This window comes from Bidens hawaiensis, unplaced genomic scaffold (assembly GCF_021521415.1).
Source record: "Bidens hawaiensis isolate Kalapana, Puna unplaced genomic scaffold, B.hawaiensis_p1.1 tig00068866_1, whole genome shotgun sequence".
Lineage (NCBI taxonomy): Eukaryota > Viridiplantae > Streptophyta > Magnoliopsida > Asterales > Asteraceae > Bidens > Bidens hawaiensis.
Genome location: NW_027502156.1, coordinates 13,587 through 32,844, shown reverse-complemented (window position 1 = coordinate 32,844; position 19,258 = coordinate 13,587). Strand labels below are relative to the sequence as shown.

General features: G+C 42.1%; 1 protein-coding gene and 1 non-coding gene across 2 annotated transcripts; one reads left to right on the top strand and one right to left on the bottom strand.

The window, feature by feature from the left end:
* On the bottom strand, window positions 1-606 carry LOC143605274 (uncharacterized). Its single transcript, XM_077081446.1, has 2 exons — window positions 180-606; window positions 1-89 (listed from the first exon to the last, which is right to left on the bottom strand). Exons 1-2 carry the CDS (start codon window positions 604-606, stop codon window positions 1-3), a joined length of 516 nt encoding a protein of 171 aa, XP_076937561.1.
* A 15,150-nt stretch (window positions 607-15,756) lies between these two features.
* On the top strand, window positions 15,757-15,863 carry LOC143605277 (small nucleolar RNA R71). The gene has a single exon (XR_013148489.1). It is a non-coding gene; the product is annotated as a small nucleolar RNA R71 (small nucleolar RNA).
* Window positions 15,864-19,258: the final 3,395 nt, after the last annotated feature.

The following is a 19,258-nucleotide window of genomic DNA, read 5'->3' as shown; positions in this document are numbered from 1 at the left end:
TCAACCTCTGACCGTCACCTTAAGCTTCCCGCTTTCATATTCAATCTCAATTGTGCCATACGGGAATACCTCAGTAATGGTGAACGGGCCTGACCATCGGGAATTCAGCTTTCCCTGAAATAATCGTAATCGGGAATTATATAGCAAAACCCGATCCCCACACTTGAACTGTTTATCACCTCTCAACTTCCTATCATGCAGCTCTTTGGTTTTTAGCTTATATTTGTACGAATGTGCATAGGCATGATCCCGAAGTTCCTTTAACTCATGTATCTGATGGAAACGGTGAAATCCAGCAGTCGAAAGATCAAGGTTAATTGTTTGAAGCGCCCAAGAAGCACGGTGCTCCAACTCAACAGGCAGATGACAGACTTTCCCATAAATAATCCGAAACGGTGTGGAACCTGTCGGAGTTTTGGACGCTGTACGGAAAGCCCACAAAGCATCATCTAATTTTTCAGACCAATCCTTCCAGTTTAGCCTAACCGTCTTCTCAAGAATGCGTTTAATGCCTCGGTTACTCACCTCTACCTGTCCATTAGTCTGTGGATGGTAGGCAGTCTCAAGCCGATGAGTGACCCGATAGCGTTGCAACGCCTTCTCCATCTGCGCGCTACAGAAGTGAGTACCTCGATCGCTGATTAAGGCTTTCGGTACACCAAAACGAGAGAAAAGATTTTTCAGAAATCTCACTACAACTAGGGCATCGTTAGTGGGCAAGGCTCTAGCCTCGAGCCACTTGGAGACGAAATCAACTGCCACAAGTATGTTCTTTTTCCCTCTAGACGACGAGAACGAGCTCATAAAATCAATACCCCAAATGTCAAAAACCTCGCAATCCTGAATAGTATTTTGGGGCGTCTCATTTCGGGATGAGATGTTACCGACATGCTGACATCGGTCACAGCTTTTGACGAACGTATGAGCATATTTGAAAATCGAAGGCCAATAGAATCTTGAATCGAAGACCTTCTTAGTAGTAAGAACGGCACCATGGTGACCTTCTGTCGGTCCCTCATGACAGTGGCTCAAAATCCACCACCCTTCTTCAACATCCAAACATCTCCTCAAAAGCTGATTATCACCTATACGAAAAAGAAATGGGTCGTCCCAGATGTAGAACTTTACGTCAGCAAAGAATTTCTTCTTTTGCTGGTGAGACATCCTCCTAGGGAGGGAACCATCGACGAGGAAGTTTGCGATATCGGCAAACCACGGGTAGCCGTCATCCTGGGCTCTAACAAACATAAGATTCTCTATCGGGAAATGGTCATTGATGATGACCCCATCATCTCCAATCTCGGCTCTTACAAGTGATCGGCTGCTACATTCTCGCCCCCTTTTAATCACGGATTTCGATATCAAACTTCTGAAGCAGCAGGATCCATCGGATGAGACTAGGTTTAGCGTCCTGCTTGCTGAAAAGATAACGAATAGCAGCATGATCCGTGTAGACAACTGTTTTGGACAGAACAAGATATGACCTAAACTTATCAAATGCAAACACCACAGCTAACAACTCTTTTTCGGTGGTGGTGTAATTCTCTTGAGCAGTGTTCAAGGTCCGGCTTGCATAGTAGATCAGGTGGAAGTGCTTCTCCTTCCGCTGTCCAATCACTGCTCCTACGGCATAGTCGCTCGCATCGTACATCAATTCGAATGACAAAGACAAGTCGGGAGCAATCATGATCAGGGCGTTAACGAGTTTGTCTTTTAGAATATCAAACACCTCGATCTTGCAATTTTCAGAGAAGACAAATAGAGCGTCTTTCTCTAGTAGCTTGGTCATCGGTCTTGCAATTTTCGAAAAATCTTTGATGAACCGGCGATAGAAACCAACATGACCTAAGAAGCTACAGATGGATCTCACAAAAGTGGGCGGGGGGAAGATTAGAAATGGTTTCAATTTTAGCTCGATCGAACTTGACCCCCGCACTTGAGATCCTATGTCCTAGAATAATGTCCTCGCGTACCCTGAAGTGAAACTTCTCCCAGTTGAGGACTAGGTTGGTATCGACGCAACGAGCCATCATCCTATCAAGGTTGGAGAGACAATGATCGAAAGAATTCCCGAAGACAGAAAAATCGTCCATGAAGACCTCCATGGAATCCTCGATCATGTCGTGAAAGATTGCCAACATACATCGCTGGAAAGTAGCTGGAGCGTTACAGAGTCCAAAGGGCATACATTTATAGGAAAACGTGCCGTAGGGGCAGGTAAATATGGTTTTCTCTTGATCGCCGGGAGACATCGGCATTTGGAAATACCCGGAGAAACCATCCAGAAAACAGTAGTACTGCTGACCCGCCAAACGCTCAAGCATCTGATCAATGAAAGGTAGAGGAAAGTGATCTTTTCTAGTGGCATCGTTCAGCCTGCGGTAGGCGATGCAGACTCTCCAACCAGTCACGGTCCTAGTGGGAGTAAGCTCGTTCCTTTCATTGGTGACAACAATCATACCACCCTTCTTCGAAACCACTTGGACCGGACTCCCCCAGGCGCTATCAGAGATGGGAATTGATGTGCGAAAATATATATATAAATAAAACACAAGTCGCAACTAAGATTTAAAAACCAAACAATCTATCCTAGTTCACACAAACGGCAAGTGTACCGGTCGCGTATAGCACAGATAAGGAAAGTCCGGATATCGAACTCGAAGACACGTGAAAACGTTTTTAATTACGAAACTCTAACCAAGACTCACCAAAATAATATTTAAATGATTTTTAATATTTAGAATTAATTAAACTACTTAACTTAATTAAATGAAAACTTTTGACAAAATACTTTTAGAAAACTTTGATTGCAGTGATAAAAACGTCTACCTAGGAATGAATCATGTTGACAGAAATAACAAGACAATGGATTGAAAATATTCACGACACCGATTATAAAAGATGACACAACTAAAACTTGTTTAAGAAAGTCAAATTACCTCTCAGTCTCTCTAACAATCTCTAACTTATTTTAGTTGATTTTAAAGCATAAACCGGAAAAACAATTATTAACGTGTTCAAATGACGACTCACCTCTCGGTCTCACCGACACACTAGCCTAATGGAAACGAATACTACGAAACCAAGGATAGAGGAACAATTTAACTTAACCCAAATTAAACCAACTAATGCACATAAACACTCAAACTCGACAAGACAAAAACCCGCTCTCGCGCGGTCTTAATTCTAACAAGTAAAAGCAACAAGACAATATTACTTCTTATCACCTCTCGGTCTCAAAGAAGATGTATTTTAACTGATTTTAGATGATGTATATTACCCACTTATCCCTACGGTTGTACACCCCGCAAATAAACCCGAAACACCAAGTCAAGAGTTTAACAAGCAATCAATTAATCAAAACTAATTCAATTAACTAATGCAAGAGGATTATAAGTAATAACAAATAAAACACAGCCATCACACACAATCTAATTCATGGTTTAGTTAAACTTTACATCAATAATTTAAGTCTTGAACATTAACAATCCATTAAACAAGTCAAAACCACTCAACAATCATCTATCATAGATAGAACAAACAAGTTTAGCTACTCATTGATTTTGGACAGCCATGCATACTCAAGAAAAACATCATAAACATCATCATAAACATAATCAAACTCATTCAAGATCCAAACAATATCAATCACAAGACAAACTACCAATCAATTGCAAAACAATTCAAAGCAAAAGACTAAATCAACAAAGTTAGGGTTCTTGAACAAAAAGTAAAGTTTATGAATGTTTTACTAAGTATTATGGCTGAGATTTATGCTTATTATTGATCCCTAGCTGCTGCCCCGATGTTCCTCTTCCTTCTCCAGCCGCCAACAGCCCCTCAACAGCCGCCTCTTTCTTTTTTTTCTTTCTTCTTTTGCCGGCTGACTTCTGATCGGAAGTTGGCTGATGTTAGGGTTTTAGGGTTCTTGGCTGTATTTCGGGATTATGGACTAGATAATGGCTGGTAACAAGTGTTATTAACTTAATATAATATTATAAAAGGCTTTTAAGAAGTGGGCTTGGGTCGGGCCTTGACTTATAAGTTTGAAAGTTGCACAATTAAGCCCCTAAACTCTTCAATTTAACTCTTTTTTCCACCAAACTTCATAACCTACAAGTAAACAATCATCTTTGTAATAACAAGCATAAACAAACCATAAAACTTAATAATTAAACTAAAAAGTAATTAAAACATGATAAAAATGATACGGAAAGTAAGTGTGTTTCACTACACATCAGGAATAGTGATTCCCGCATCAAAGAGTTTGATGATTTCTTTCTTAACGACCTCTAGCGTCTTCGGATTAAGTCTCCGTTGAGGCTGAATGACGGATTTGAAATTATCCTCCATGAGGATTTTATGAGTGCAGAACAAGGGATTAATCCCTTTGATGTCTATAATTTTCCATGTTGTCGCCTCCTTGTGCGCTTTCAGCACCTTCAACAACTTCAACTTCTCGACCTCCGTCAAGGCAGACGCGATGATGACGGGTAGCTTCCTCTCTTCGTCCAGAAATGCATACTCTAAATGATCGGGTAGATCCTTAAGTTCTAAGGAAGAAGGAGGGCTCTCAACAGAGGGTCGATCCCTTGGATTGTCTCGCACGATCTCAACAGCTGACTCTAACTCTAGGGGTGGTGACGTGGCGTCATCTATCAATGGTTGAGTGGTCAGGGCAACCATCTCGACCTCTAAAATCTCCCTATCGAGGATCTGTGGGTCTAAGGTAGGTCCTCCACAGATGTCAGCGAAAAACTCCCGCACATGCGATACGATGGTGTCAACGAAATACAAGGAGTCGTCCGTCGACTTGGGGTGCTTAAGTGACTGTCTTACGTTAAAAGTGACGTTATCATCCCCAACTTTCAGAATCAATTTTCCTTCACGGACGTCGATCAACGCCTGTGCGGTGGTAAGGAATGGTCGGCCTAAAATGAGCGGGACACTATCATCGTCATTCATATCCAGAATGACAAAGTCCACCGGGAAGATGAACTTGTTGATACGAACAAGCATGTTCTCGACCACCCCTCGCTGATATTTCACGGAACGATCAGCAAGTTGGATACTCATTCGGGTTGGCCTCGGTTCGCCCAGACCTAACTTACTGAATACAGAATACGGCATGAGATTGATGCTGGCTCCAAGATCGGCCAAAGCATGTCGAACCGTATCGTCGCCTAAGATGCAGGGAATCGTGAAACTCCCAGGATCGGCCATCTTTTCAGGCAACTTGCTCTGCAACACTGTAGAGCACCCAACACTTAACGGAATAGAAGAGACCTCAGCCAGCTTCTCCTTATTTGAAAGAATGTCATTGAGGAATTTGGCATATTTGGTCATCTGAGTAAGCGCCTCAAGGAAAGGAATGTTTAGGTGAAGCTGTTTGAGAAGTTCGAGGAACTTGAAGTTTTTCTCCTTGTCTCTTCCCGATCGGAGTCCCCCCAGGATAAGTCAATTTGGGTTTGTAGACTCTCAGATGTGGGTTAGTTGATGATGAAGGTTTATCGGCCGACTTTGTGCTCGCTGGAATAGTCTGCTGGTGTGCCTCGGCCGGAGGAGGCTCCATCTGGATATCCTCATCCACATGCTTGTAACACCCCGACCAAAGGCGGATTATACATCGGGGCGCCACATATTGTTTCATTACTCGTGACACTATTGGATGTCAATATTTAATAAATATATTCATTCGCGCACGCGCAACGTAAACACAAGATAACATAAATCAACATAAATCAATATATTATAAGACAAAATATTCGAACAATAATAACTTGTCTTGTTACATTTTAATCTAGGTCCAAAAGTAAAAACGTCCTACGTGTCCACAAGCTCCAAATGTAGCTACAGCAAACCTGAACATGTGTTAAAATAAAACGTCAAACACTTGCGTGTTGGTGAGAAATCAAGTTTAATACAATACATAGATAACAATAAATCTGCGCGCAACACGTGTATGTCTGGTGTTTAACAAGGGTGTAATCAGATTGTGATCAAGCCTAAATAGATCATAGTTCATAGTTCAATCCGTGCTCCCAAATGAGCACAAAAACGAGAAAACATCTGTGCAAGTGTAAACAAAGAAAACCGTAAACGATAGGTCTCCCGTGTTCATCCAATGGATCCATGAAAACTTCGGAATAGGCCGAACAAAGCGGTTAATGATACACACATACAAATAAACAGCCAAGTAAACGTCCTCAACACATGGGCTACTGCGCGACTAAAGTTCATAAACAAATTTAAGACTCTAAGTTTGTACGAACACATGAACATCCCAAAACATTAAAAATAAAAAGGGATTAGGTACGAGATTACTCACTTGATAAACGGTGCGGTGAAAGATAAAGCAAGAACCAACTTTAAACAAGCACAAGTTAACCTATAATTAAAGATTATTGTTTTAATGATTTGATTTAAGTCTTGACTATAAGTTAGCATAATTAATAAGTAACTTAAACAAATTATTATATATTATAGATTACCGGAAAACAGGGCAGAACAGGAGAGAGGACGGAGGCAGAGAGAGAAGGCGGCAGAGGGAGAACAACGGCAAGGAGCAAAGGAAGAGAGAACAGGAGAGTTTAAGTGTTTTGTGTGTATAGTGTTAGGAAAATAACATTATTATTTATAGGGAAACCCTAGGGAACACAATCCCTAGAAAAGGGGAAAAGATCTCAAAAAGTAAAAGATTCCAAAAGCAAAAGATATCAAAGAATATGGCAGCTGCAGGGGGCAAAGGAAAAGCTGACAGGTAACAGTAAACAGGCATGGGAGGGTCAGATAAAGGTACTGGTCAAGCATGGAAAAGCAGATCTCAAAAGATAATGTCAGTCACTTTTTCTGCCAACCAATGGGGTTGGTGCGCATGCTGCGCCGAAAGTAACTTTTCAGACATAAGATAGGTCAGGTCAACAGCACAGAAGATAAGACATCACAAAAGTAAACGACTAGATTAAACAGAAGAAGAGACTCAAAGGGGGGTTTAGCGCGAGAAGGCGTCGAGCGCACGCGCGAGGGCGAAGGCAGACAGAGAACAGTCCACAGCGCGCCGCGGGAAGGACTGTTCTCCTTAGCGCGCCGCGGGAAGAATTACCATTCTTAGCGCGCTGCGAGAAGAACTACAATTCTTAGCGCGTCGCGGGAAGAACTACCGTTCTTAGCGCGCTGCGAGAAGAACTACCTTTCTTAGCGCGCTGCGAGAACAGTTCGCCTCGCGTATCGCAGGAACAACTGGTCTTCGCGCAGGCTTCCTTGTAAGGAGTCTGGCGCGTGGAGCTGCGCAGACATCCTTAGGCGGGAAGAACCAAAGGACAAGCAAAGAGTTAAGAGAAAAGGAGGTTCAAGGCGTAAGGGCGGAACGACGACAAGAGAGAGAAAGGGGCGGGACGGCAACAAGAGGGAAAAGAAGGCGGAAAGAGAGAAGAAGAGGGACGGGACGGAGGAAAGGAAAAGAGAGGAAGAGGCGGGAAGGAAAATATATTATTATTATTAAAAATAAAGTATAAGTATAAATAAATATTAAATCATAAAAGAAAGAGATCGGATCGGAGAAACGGGTACCTGGGTCGGATCGGATCGGGTCAGATGTCACAGTCTCCCCTACTTTAAGAAATTTCGTCCCGAAATTTATCTCGAAGTAGGTTGCGCAGAGAACAGGTGCGGGTACTTGATCTTCATTTGATCTTCCCTTTCCCATGTAAACTCGGCTCCGCGCTTGGACTCCCGGCGAACTTTCACGATAGGGATGCGACTGCGCTTGGTTTGCTTTACCTCGCGATCCATAATCTCAACAGGCTTCTCAACGAAATGCATAGACTCATCAACTTGAACTTCATCAAGTGGAATGTGAAGGTTCTCGTCGGCTAAACACTTCTTGAGATTGGATACATGGAACGTTGGATGCACATTGCCGAGCGCGGGCGGCAGGTCAAGTCTGTAGGCAACTTTTCCCACACGCGCGAGAATCTTGAATGGACCAACATAACGAGGAGCAAGCTTACCTTTCTTCCCAAAGCGGACAACACCCTTCCAGGGCGACACTTTGAGGAGAACAAGATCACCAACTTGAAATTCGAGAGGCTTTCGCCTGCGATCTGCGTAACTCTTCTGTCGGCTTCTGGCAGTCAGCAGATGATCACGGATCTTGGCGATTTTATCGGTTGTCTCTTGAACAAGTTCGGGTCCTGTGATTTGAGCTTCACCCACTTCGCTCCAACAAATCGGGGAGCGGCACTTACGACCGTAAAGTGCTTCAAATGGGGCCATACCGATACTGAAATGATAGCTATTATTATAAGAGAACTCGATCAAAGGCAGGTGCGAATCCCAATTACCTCCAAAATCAAGAACACAAGATCGGAGCATATCCTCAAGAGTTTGAATAGTTCGCTCAGACTGACCGTCAGTCTGAGGATGATATGCCGTACTCATGTCCAAGCGAGTTCCTAGCGCGGATTGGAGAGATTTCCAAAAGCGAGATATAAAACGGCCATCGCGATCGGATATGATGCTCAAAGGAGTACCATGGCGGCAGACAATTTCCTTGACATATAGCTGCGCGAGTTGCTCAACACGGTAGTTTTCACGAATGGGCAGAAAGTGAGCAGACTTAGTCAAACGATCCACTATTACCCAAATGCTATCATGTTTGCTTGCTGTCAAAGGTAACTTGGTAATAAAGTCCATTGCTATGCCTTCCCATTTCCACGTAGGAATTTCTGGTTGTTCGAGCAAACCAGATGGGCGTTGATGTTCAGTTTTCACCTTAGAACAAGTCAGGCATTTAGCTACGAACACAGCAATATCCTTTTTCATTCCGGGCCACCAATAAGTAATGCGCAAATCCTTGTACATCTTATCAGCGCCGGGATGAATAGAATACCGAGATTTATGCGCTTCACTCAGGATATCAGCGCGAAGATTTTCATCAAAGGGAATCCAGATGCGATTGAGATAGCAGAGAATTCCACTCAGATTAGGGACAAAGTGCGCTTCCGCGCCACACGCTAACTCGGCGCGAAGGTCACCATTACTGATGGATGCGCGCTGCGCGTCGCGAATGCGTGATTCAAGATTGCTCTGAATCGGCGCAAAGTGAAGCTGCGCGCGCGGCAAGATACAGTTAAGCTGGCTGGGTTTACGGCTGAGCGCATCAGCTACCACATTAGCCTTACCAGGATGATACCGGATCTCACAATCGTAATCGCTGATGAGTTCGTTCCATCGGCGTTGTCTCATGTTGAGTTCCTTTTGATCAAAGATATGCTGAAGGCTTTTATGGTCAGTGTAGAGGATACACTTAGTACCATAAAGGTAGTGTCTCCAGATCTTCAAGGCAAATACCACTGCGCCTAGTTCGAGGTCGTGAGTTGTATAATTCTTTTCATGAACCTTGAGTTGCCTTGATGCGTAAGCGATAACCTTGCCTCGTTGCATAAGAACACAACCGAGACCTTGGTTGGATGCATCGCAATACACGACAAAATCTTCATTACCCTCAGGTAGCGCAAGAACAGGAGCTTCACACAACAAACGCTTGAGCGTCAGAAAGGCTTCTTCTTGCTTCGAGCCCCAAATATACGGTTTACCTTTGTGCGTTAGAGCTGTTAAAGGCAATGCGATCTTTGAGAAGTTCGAAATGAAGCGCCGGTAATAACCAGCTAAGCCCAGAAAGGAACGGATCTCGGTAGGAGTGGTCGGCGTAATCCAGTTCTTGATTGCTTCAATTTTGGATGGGTCGACATGAATCCCCATCTTGTTCACAACATGGCCAAGAAACTGTACTTCATCAGACCAGAATTCACACTTGGAGAGCTTAGCAAAGAGCTGCTCGGCTCTAAGCTTGTGCAACACCAACCGAAGATGTTGCTCATGCTCGGCCTTGGTCTTAGAATAAATCAGAACGTCATCGATAAACACAATCACGAATTTATCCAAGAAAGGCCTACACACCCGATTCATTAGATCCATGAAAACGGCGAGTGCGTTGGTTAAACCGAAGGACATGACCAAGAATTCAAAATGGCCATAACGAGTTCGAAAAGCAGTCTTGGGAATATCTTTATCGCGGATGCGCAACTGGTGATAGCCAGAGCGGAGATCGATCTTGGAGAAACAAGAGGCACCTTGGAGTTGATCAAAGAGGTCGTCAATACGCGGTAAGGGATACCGGCTCTTAATGGTGAGTTTGTTCAACTCGCGGTAATCAATACACATGCGAAACGTACCATCTTTCTTTTTAACGAACACACCGGAGCACCCCAGGGCGAAGAGCTAGGGCGAATGAATCCTTTAGCGGTCAACTCTTGAAGTTGACTTGCCAATTCTTGCATCTCAGCGGGCGCAAGACGATAAGGAGATTTGGCTATGGGGGAAGCACCAGGGACAAGATCAATACGGAACTCGACTTCACGAGCGGGAGGGATACCATGAAGATCATCGGGAAAAACTTCTGGGAAATCACGCACAACAGGGATATCGCGAAGCTTCTTCTTTCCTTCATCGGGTTTAACCACATGGGCTAAAAATGCAATACACTTTTTCCGCATGAGCCTTCGGGCTTCGGCGCAAGACATAAGTTTAAGACCACTGGAGGGTTTCTCGCCATAGATATGAAGATCACCATTTTCTCGAGGAATGCGAATCAACTTCTTGGCGCAAACAACTTCGGCGCGATTCTTCGAGAGCCAGTCCATACCAATAATAACATCAAAACTTCCAAGAGGCATGGGGATGAGGTCGATCAGAAAATCGTTTTCGTTAAGGTTAAGCGTGCAATTTTTAATCACTGAGTTAATTAAAACAGTTTCGCCATTAGCCAATTCAACTGAAAAATTTTCTTTTAAATCGTTGCGCGGTCGCGCAAGCTTCTGCTCAAACGCGCGAGAAATAAAACTTCGATCGGCGCCAGTATCAAAAAGTACAGAAGCATAAAATCCGTTAAGCAAAAATGTACCATTAACTACGTCATTATTCGCTTGCGCTTGGTGCGCGGTTATGTTAAAAGCTCGGCCACGCGCCACTTGGTTCGAAATTTGGTTCACCGGATTCGCTTGTGTGATCTGAACTTGTAGTCTCGGGCACGCGTTCCGGAAATGACTGGATCACCGCAGTTAAAGCACGTCTTGGGTCGTGGATTTTGGTAGGCTGGTTGTGGGTTTTGCGGGTAGGTTGGTGTTTGTGCGATTGGGTTGGCGGAAGGGATTCTACAGTACTCGGCTGAGTGACCAACGCGGCCACATCGGTTACATTGTCGACACGGGACTTGAGGTGGGTGGTGAAATCTACAGGTTGGGCAGAAGTGTTGGGTTCCTGTGTAAGGTTTCTTAGTTGGTGGGGCAAGGAGTGCGGGATTGGTTAAGGCATAGTTGTGGACTACAGGAGGTGTTGGGTAAGTTGACAGTGGGTTAGGCGCGTAAACTGGAGGTTGGTAGGTGGGTTGCTGGACAATGGGCGGGTTGGTAAGCGCATAGGCTTTGCGCCTGCGCTTGAGGTTGTTACGGTTTGAGGGTTCTGGTTTGGTTTCTGTTGGTTCAGGGGCAGTCTTGGTGGGTTTGGTCTTCTCAGCTCCTCGCAGGAACAGGGTTCCTGCTCTGACATGGTTGTCGCTGAGCACAGCGGCCAACTCAATGGCGTCAGAGAGGGTTGCTGGGTTTCTGGCCCATACAGAATCTTGAATTTCCATGGGGAGACCCCCAAGGAATTTCTCTATGGCTCGGCGGGAAGGGGTAACAAGGTGAGGGACAAGCAGGCTTAATCCATGGAAGCGCGTCGCGTACTCGCGCGCTTCACCGCTGTATTGCTTAAGATTCCAAAATTCTTCCTCCAGGCGCTTTACCTCGTTGGGAGGGCAGAATTCTCGCGTCAGAATTTCTTTGAATTCCTCCCATGTCATGCTAGAAGCAGCTTCTGCGCCACGCGCATGAGCTACTCCATTCCACCATGTAAGCGCTCTAGATTCCAGGACACTGGAAGCATATAGGGTTCGTCTGTCTGAGGGGCATTGGGTGTGGAGGAAAGTGTTTTCAATCTTCTCGAGCCATTGGAGCATCACGGTGGCTCCTTCAAGCCCTGTGAATTTCGGAGGGTTACCCGCATTAAAGGACTTAATGTTGTAACCGGAGGTATTGTTTTGGCTCAAAGCTTGGGCTATTGCGGCGGCCATTTCCTGGGAACGTTGCTGTCTACGCCTGCGCGAGGCTTCTCTTCTCTGAAATCGGCGAGATAGCGGAGGCATTCTATAAAAGTTTTAGTTTTGTTAATATCTTAGCGCAAAGTTTAATCTTATAAAGCTTGGTTTCGCGGAGTCAGTTACTGTCAAAAGTTAAAGTAAAATAAATGACCCTAAATGCAGACTTAATATAGGTAACAAATTCGAATCAAGAATCGACAATTCATGTATCACCATGACTTTCCGAATTCCCAATTTAAAATGACGAGTAAACGAGTATTGGAGATTGACGATTCATGTATCACCATGACTTTTCAATCCTCTATAAAATATACAAGAAAATGAGTATTGGAGGTTGACAATTCATGTATCACCATGACCTTTCAAGTCTCCAACCTCAGAACATAATCGTAAATGGAAATTGAAAATCAACTATTCATGTATCACCATGACTTTTCGGATTTTCAATCCTAACAAACGAATATGTAAGTAAAATCAGTAAAAATCGAAATTCAGCAAAAATCGAAATATCGCGAAATAAAACATAAAACCATACGCTGCGTCTGCGCAAGCATATTTATAAATAACGAGTAATTAACAATAAGCGCGCAAACATGAGATTTCTCTCATGCGCGAGAAGGGACTCTTAGGTATTCTAGGCCGTTACGTCTAACCACCTATCCTAAAGTCAACGAGCTCTGATACCAATCTGTAACACCCCGACCAAAGGCGGATTATACATCGGGGCGCCACATATTGTTTCATTACTCGTGACACTATTGGATGTCAATATTTAATAAATATATTCATTCGCGCACGCGCAACGTAAACACAAGATAACATAAATCAACATAAATCAATATATTATAAGACAAAATATTCGAACAATAATAACTTGTCTTGTTACATTTTAATCTAGGTCCAAAAGTAAAAACGTCCTACGTGTCCACAAGCTCCAAATGTAGCTACAGCAAACCTGAACATGTGTTAAAATAAAACGTCAAACACTTGCGTGTTGGTGAGAAATCAAGTTTAATACAATACATAGATAACAATAAATCTGCGCGCAACACGTGTATGTCTGGTGTTTAACAAGGGTGTAATCAGATTGTGATCAAGCCTAAATAGATCATAGTTCATAGTTCAATCCGTGCTCCCAAATGAGCACAAAAACGAGAAAACATCTGTGCAAGTGTAAACAAAGAAAACCGTAAACGATAGGTCTCCCGTGTTCATCCAATGGATCCATGAAAACTTCGGAATAGGCCGAACAAAGCGGTTAATGATACACACATACAAATAAACAGCCAAGTAAACGTCCTCAACACATGGGCTACTGCGCGACTAAAGTTCATAAACAAATTTAAGACTCTAAGTTTGTACGAACACATGAACATCCCAAAACATTAAAAATAAAAAGGGATTAGGTACGAGATTACTCACTTGATAAACGGTGCGGTGAAAGATAAAGCAAGAACCAACTTTAAACAAGCACAAGTTAACCTATAATTAAAGATTATTGTTTTAATGATTTGATTTAAGTCTTGACTATAAGTTAGCATAATTAATAAGTAACTTAAACAAATTATTATATATTATAGATTACCGGAAAACAGGGCAGAACAGGAGAGAGGACGGAGGCAGAGAGAGAAGGCGGCAGAGGGAGAACAACGGCAAGGAGCAAAGGAAGAGAGAACAGGAGAGTTTAAGTGTTTTGTGTGTATAGTGTTAGGAAAATAACATTATTATTTATAGGGAAACCCTAGGGAACACAATCCCTAGAAAAGGGGAAAAGATCTCAAAAAGTAAAAGATTCCAAAAGCAAAAGATATCAAAGGATATGGCAGCTGCAGGGGGCAAAGGAAAAGCTGACAGGTAACAGTAAACAGGCATGGGAGGGTCAGATAAAGGTACTGGTCAAGCATGGAAAAGCAGATCTCAAAAGATAATGTCAGTCACTTTTTCTGCCAACCAATGGGGTTGGTGCGCATGCTGCGCCGAAAGTAACTTTTCAGACATAAGATAGGTCAGGTCAACAACACAGAAGATAAGACATCACAAAAGTAAACGGCTAGATTAAACAGAAGAAGAGACTCAAAGGGGGGTTTAGCGCGAGAAGGCGTCAAGCGCACGCGCGAGGGCGAAGGCAGACAGAGAACAGTCCACAGCGCGCCGCGGGAAGGACTGTTCTCCTTAGCGCGCCGCGGGAAGAATTACCATTCTTAGCGCGCTGCGAGAAGAACTACAATTCTTATCGCGTCGCGGGAAGAACTACCGTTCTTAGCGCGCTGCGAGAAGAACTACCTTTCTTAGCGCGCTGCGAGAACAGTTCGCCTCGCGTATCGCAGGAACAACTGGTCTTCGCGCAGGCTTCCTTGTAAGGAGTCTGGCGCGTGGAGCTGCGCAGACATCCTTAGGCGGGAAGAACCAAAGGACAAGCAAAGAGTTAAGAGAAAAGGAGGTTCAAGGCGTAAGGGCGGAACGACGACAAGAGAGAGAAAGGGGCGGGACGGCAACAAGAGGGAAAAGAAGGCGGAAAGAGAGAAGAAGAGGGACGGGACGGAGGAAAGGAAAAGAGAGGAAGAGGCGGGAAGGAAAATATATTATTATTATTAAAAATAAAGTATAAGTATAAATAAATATTAAATCATAAAAGAAAGAGATCGGATCGGAGAAACGGGTACCTGGGTCGGATCGGATCGGGTCAGATGTCACAATGCTCCTCTTCATCGACCGCAGGTGAGTCAACTTTCAAAGGATCAGCTTCTCTCTCTCTTCTTGCATCGCTCCTAGTAGTCACCGCTTTGGCGAACCCTCTCGGATTTTTCTCAGTATTACTTGGTAGTGAACCTGGTGCTCTCTCGGATAGCTGGCTAGCGATCTCTCCGATGTGACGCTCAAGATTAGCTAGAGACGTGGCTTGGTTCTTCAACATGGCATCGTGTTCCGCAAATTTCACCTCATTTGTCACTCGGTTCCTCTCATCACGCTTCAGCAGCTCTGCCATCATTTCCTCCAGTGAGGCTTTCTTCTCCTCTCTCCCCACTTGTTCCGAACTCTCTTTACCTGAATTCCCTTGCCTGAATAGATTCTCTCGATGTTGGTTTTGGTATTGGGCTTGGTATCCACTGGCTTGTCCTCCTCGATAGTTATTCTGATTTCTCCAGTCAGTGTTCCCACCGAAGGCGGGGTTTTGATATCTCAAGGGGTTGTTGATGAAGTCAACCTCCTCCTGATTGCTACCCGGGTTAACAGGACAGTCAATGGTGTCGTGACCCCCTCGGCAAACCTCACACTTCGCGACGCTCTTAACGGTAAGATCTCTAACGAGTTTGTTCAAAGCATCAATCTGCGCCTGCATGATGGTGTTCGAATCGACCTGAAGTACTCCTCTTGATGACGTGGAAGAATTTCTGCCCCCGTGCCCCTTGTAGCTCGCTGCTAGATCATCAAAAAGGACGACGCACTCATCGTGATCTTTATTCTTAAGGAGGTTCCCGTTAGCAGTTTGGTTCAACATCTCTCTCACGTGTTGAGTGGCTCCATTGTTGAATTTCTCGATGAGCATCCACTTATCTAAACCATGATGAGGACAACTAAGAAGGAGCTCCTTGAATCTTTCCCAAACTTCCCAGAAAGACTCGTCGGATCACATGCGGAAAGAACAAATCTCCTCACGGAGTCGAGCGGATTTAGATGGCGGAAAGAATTTGGTCATGAATTTCTCTTGAAGGCCCACCCAAGTGGTGATGGATCCTGCAGGTAGTGACTTAAGCCATTTGTAGGCTTTTCCGGCTAGTGAGAAGGGAAAAATACGTAGATAGATGGCTTGATCGTTCATGTTGCCGATATTGAAAATTTCGCAGATTTGAACAAACATGTCGATGTGGTTTAAAGGGTCTTCGCTCTCTAGCCCTTAGAATTGGAGTGCGGTTTTGATGAGTTGCATGACGTGGGCAGGAATGGACCAGTTGCCAGCGGCTTCACCGTTCGGTAAGGTGATGCTCGAATGAGGATTCGTTTTCGGCCTACCATAGTCAGCTACTACTCTCCTAGGTGGTTGGTCACCCATGTTCTTATCCCTTGAAGATGCGGAAGAAGAAGAAGAAACAGAACCTATCTGTGAAACAGAACGCTCTCTCTCGGGCTGGACTTTTTCGGTATCGTCAAACGTTTCAAGCTTCGGCGGTCCTTGTGAGCGGGTATGACGCATACGACTAAAAATAAAAACCAAAATTAAACTAAAAACAAATAAAAATAAATAAGCAAGTAAAAAAGAAACATGTAAGTCCCCAAACTCGAGTCGTTCTCTAATCGCCTCAAACCGTGTCCCCGGCTACGGCGCTAAAAACTTGATGTGCGAAAATATATATATAATAAACACGAATCGCAACAAAGCTTTAAAAATCAAACAATCTATCCTAGTTCACACAAACGGCAAGTGTACCGGTCGCGTATAGCAAAGAAAGGAAAGTCCGGATATCGAACTCGAAGACACGTGAGAACGGCTCAGATTATAAACCCTAATCCAAGTCTTACCTTAAAATATTTAATTGATTTTATCTTATTTTATTTTAATTAATTTAAAACTAACTTAACTTAACTTAACGAAACTACTGGAAAACTTAACGGCACTAACGAGATTTTAACAAATGTGTAGAAACGACTACCTAGGCAAGAATCCTATTAACGGTTCAACGGCTAACGGAATTAACTAATCACACGACACCGGGATCTTAAAATAATCAACTAAGGCTCATTAAAGTTCGCTAGATCACCTCTCGGTCTCACCAACTAACCCTCACAAATCTAAGAAGATTGAATAAATGCACCGGTAAAAAGATTACTAAGGTACCCTAATGACGCATCTCCTCTCGGACTCAACGACACAAAACTCGCTAAAAATTGGTACTAAAAATTCTAGGGATAAAAAGGTAACAATATTTAACTCAATCTAAGACACATATTTGCACGCAAAACTAAACCGGACGAGACCAAAACTCGCTCTCGCGCAATTCTAACCTAACCGAATAAAGACGCGAGACAAACCGACTCCCTATTACCTTTCGATCGCAAGGAAGGTGAAACTATTGAATTTTAATAATTAAACGCACTCAAGATTCCTATGGTCGCGCTAACCACAAACATATAAAAAATATCAAGTCTATGACCTAACCGAATAACCCTAACCAGACGACACAAAATCAATCAATCAATGAAATAAGGGGAATCACATGCACAAATTATATAAAAACAATATTTTAACACATCAAAGATTAAACTAAATAAAGCTTTTCAATAATAATACGTCATGTAATTAATTAAAACCAAATAAACCGTCAAACAACATCAATATTCATCTCAACCTAGGTTGCGCAAAAGATTTAGCCGATAATCATAACCAAAGAAAAATTAATAGATTCAAAAGTCATAATCATCATATCAAGAAATATGGAGATGAACTTATAAAATAGATAATGCAAACCACTTTAAAAAAAATAATGTTCCCTATTGCGGTTGCTGTCCCGACTCCCCTTGGCTCTCAAAACCTTCAAAAATAATATTCTCTCCTTTTGGTGTGTTGTCCAACCTTGTTGCATCCGTGAAATAAAACATAGCCACAAACACAAAAACTTTACAACTCTTGCTACAATATTAGTCGCCCACCTTATTTGACCAAACCTCCAAGATTGTTGGAAATTGTTTTTTTTTTCTTTAAGAGCCTACTGACGATCGGAGATGTATGCAAGGGTGTACGGTTTTTTTTTATGTTTTAATATATAATATGCATGTAAGGGTTTACACTAATAGGATTTTGGGCCGGGCTTTAACTTGGTTCTTTAAATATTAATCATAAAGGCTCGTTAAGTCTTGTAAAAACTTGGTTCTTTTCTTCTTTAAAAACGCAACCTACAAAATATATAATTATGTAAGATCATACTTAAACAAGTTAAGAAACATTAAATATTATATATAAAAGCGATTAAAACCATGATAAATGATGCGGAAAATAAGCGTGTTTTACAACACATCACATGTTCCCTATATTGCCATAAAAACATTCGTAATTATAGTGGGATTCAAAAGTATTAAATCAAATAATAAAAGTAGTACAAAGACAAATTTTAGTAATTAAAGGTCATGTTTAAGTTCTAAAGATGATGGAGAACCCTATTAGCTTAGTCAACAACCATTTTAGTACATTTGGTATATTATTTTAATTTTGAATTATTAAATTAGTAAAAAATTATGGAAATGCTAGTTATTTAAGGAAGTTAGCAAAATTGACCAATAATATATGGCCTATTGCTTTAATATTTGCACACTAGGTTATTAACCCGTGTACGACACGGGTGGAAGTATTGAAATTTTCGAACAAACACACGTCATTTGAAAGGTTAACATAAGTTGTTATATGTTATTACATAGAGGACATTCCCTAATTAAACTTTTATTAAAGTGACTACAATCTGCAGTAAATTATATTTCAAACTCTTTAACATCATTACCTTATTTAAAATTAATTTTATTATATAATTCCTTTTTTTTATTGTATACAATAATCTTGACATTTATGCATACAAAAAAATTATTTAGTACAGTTGTATTGTAATAGATAATTTCAACATAATTATAAAAATTTTATAATCAAATAGGTTAATTAGTCAACTTCCAAAAAATATGAAAGGTTTTATTATTTTTAAAATAATAAATGGTGTGTTTATTTTAAACATTAATTTAGGTCAAATATAAGAAAATGAAAAGGTTTGTTGAGATTGAAGAGTATAGAAAGCTTTAAAAGTTTGTTGCTAATTGGTCATTTTCCGTATTTAATCAGGTTTAAACATCTTATGAATATTAAGAAAAAATTAAGATACAAACGTCAAAAAGTGTTAAACTAAAACTTAAAAACAAACATTTAAATAACCTCTTAATGAATAAGATTTAAAGTGTCTAGTTTTAGGATCATTGATACTATGTGTCTTTGCCCATTCTTTAATTTGTAGACAATCATCAAAATTTAAAAAGACAAATGTTATTTGCTTCCCTTATAGCTACATATCCACTCTTAACCTCATA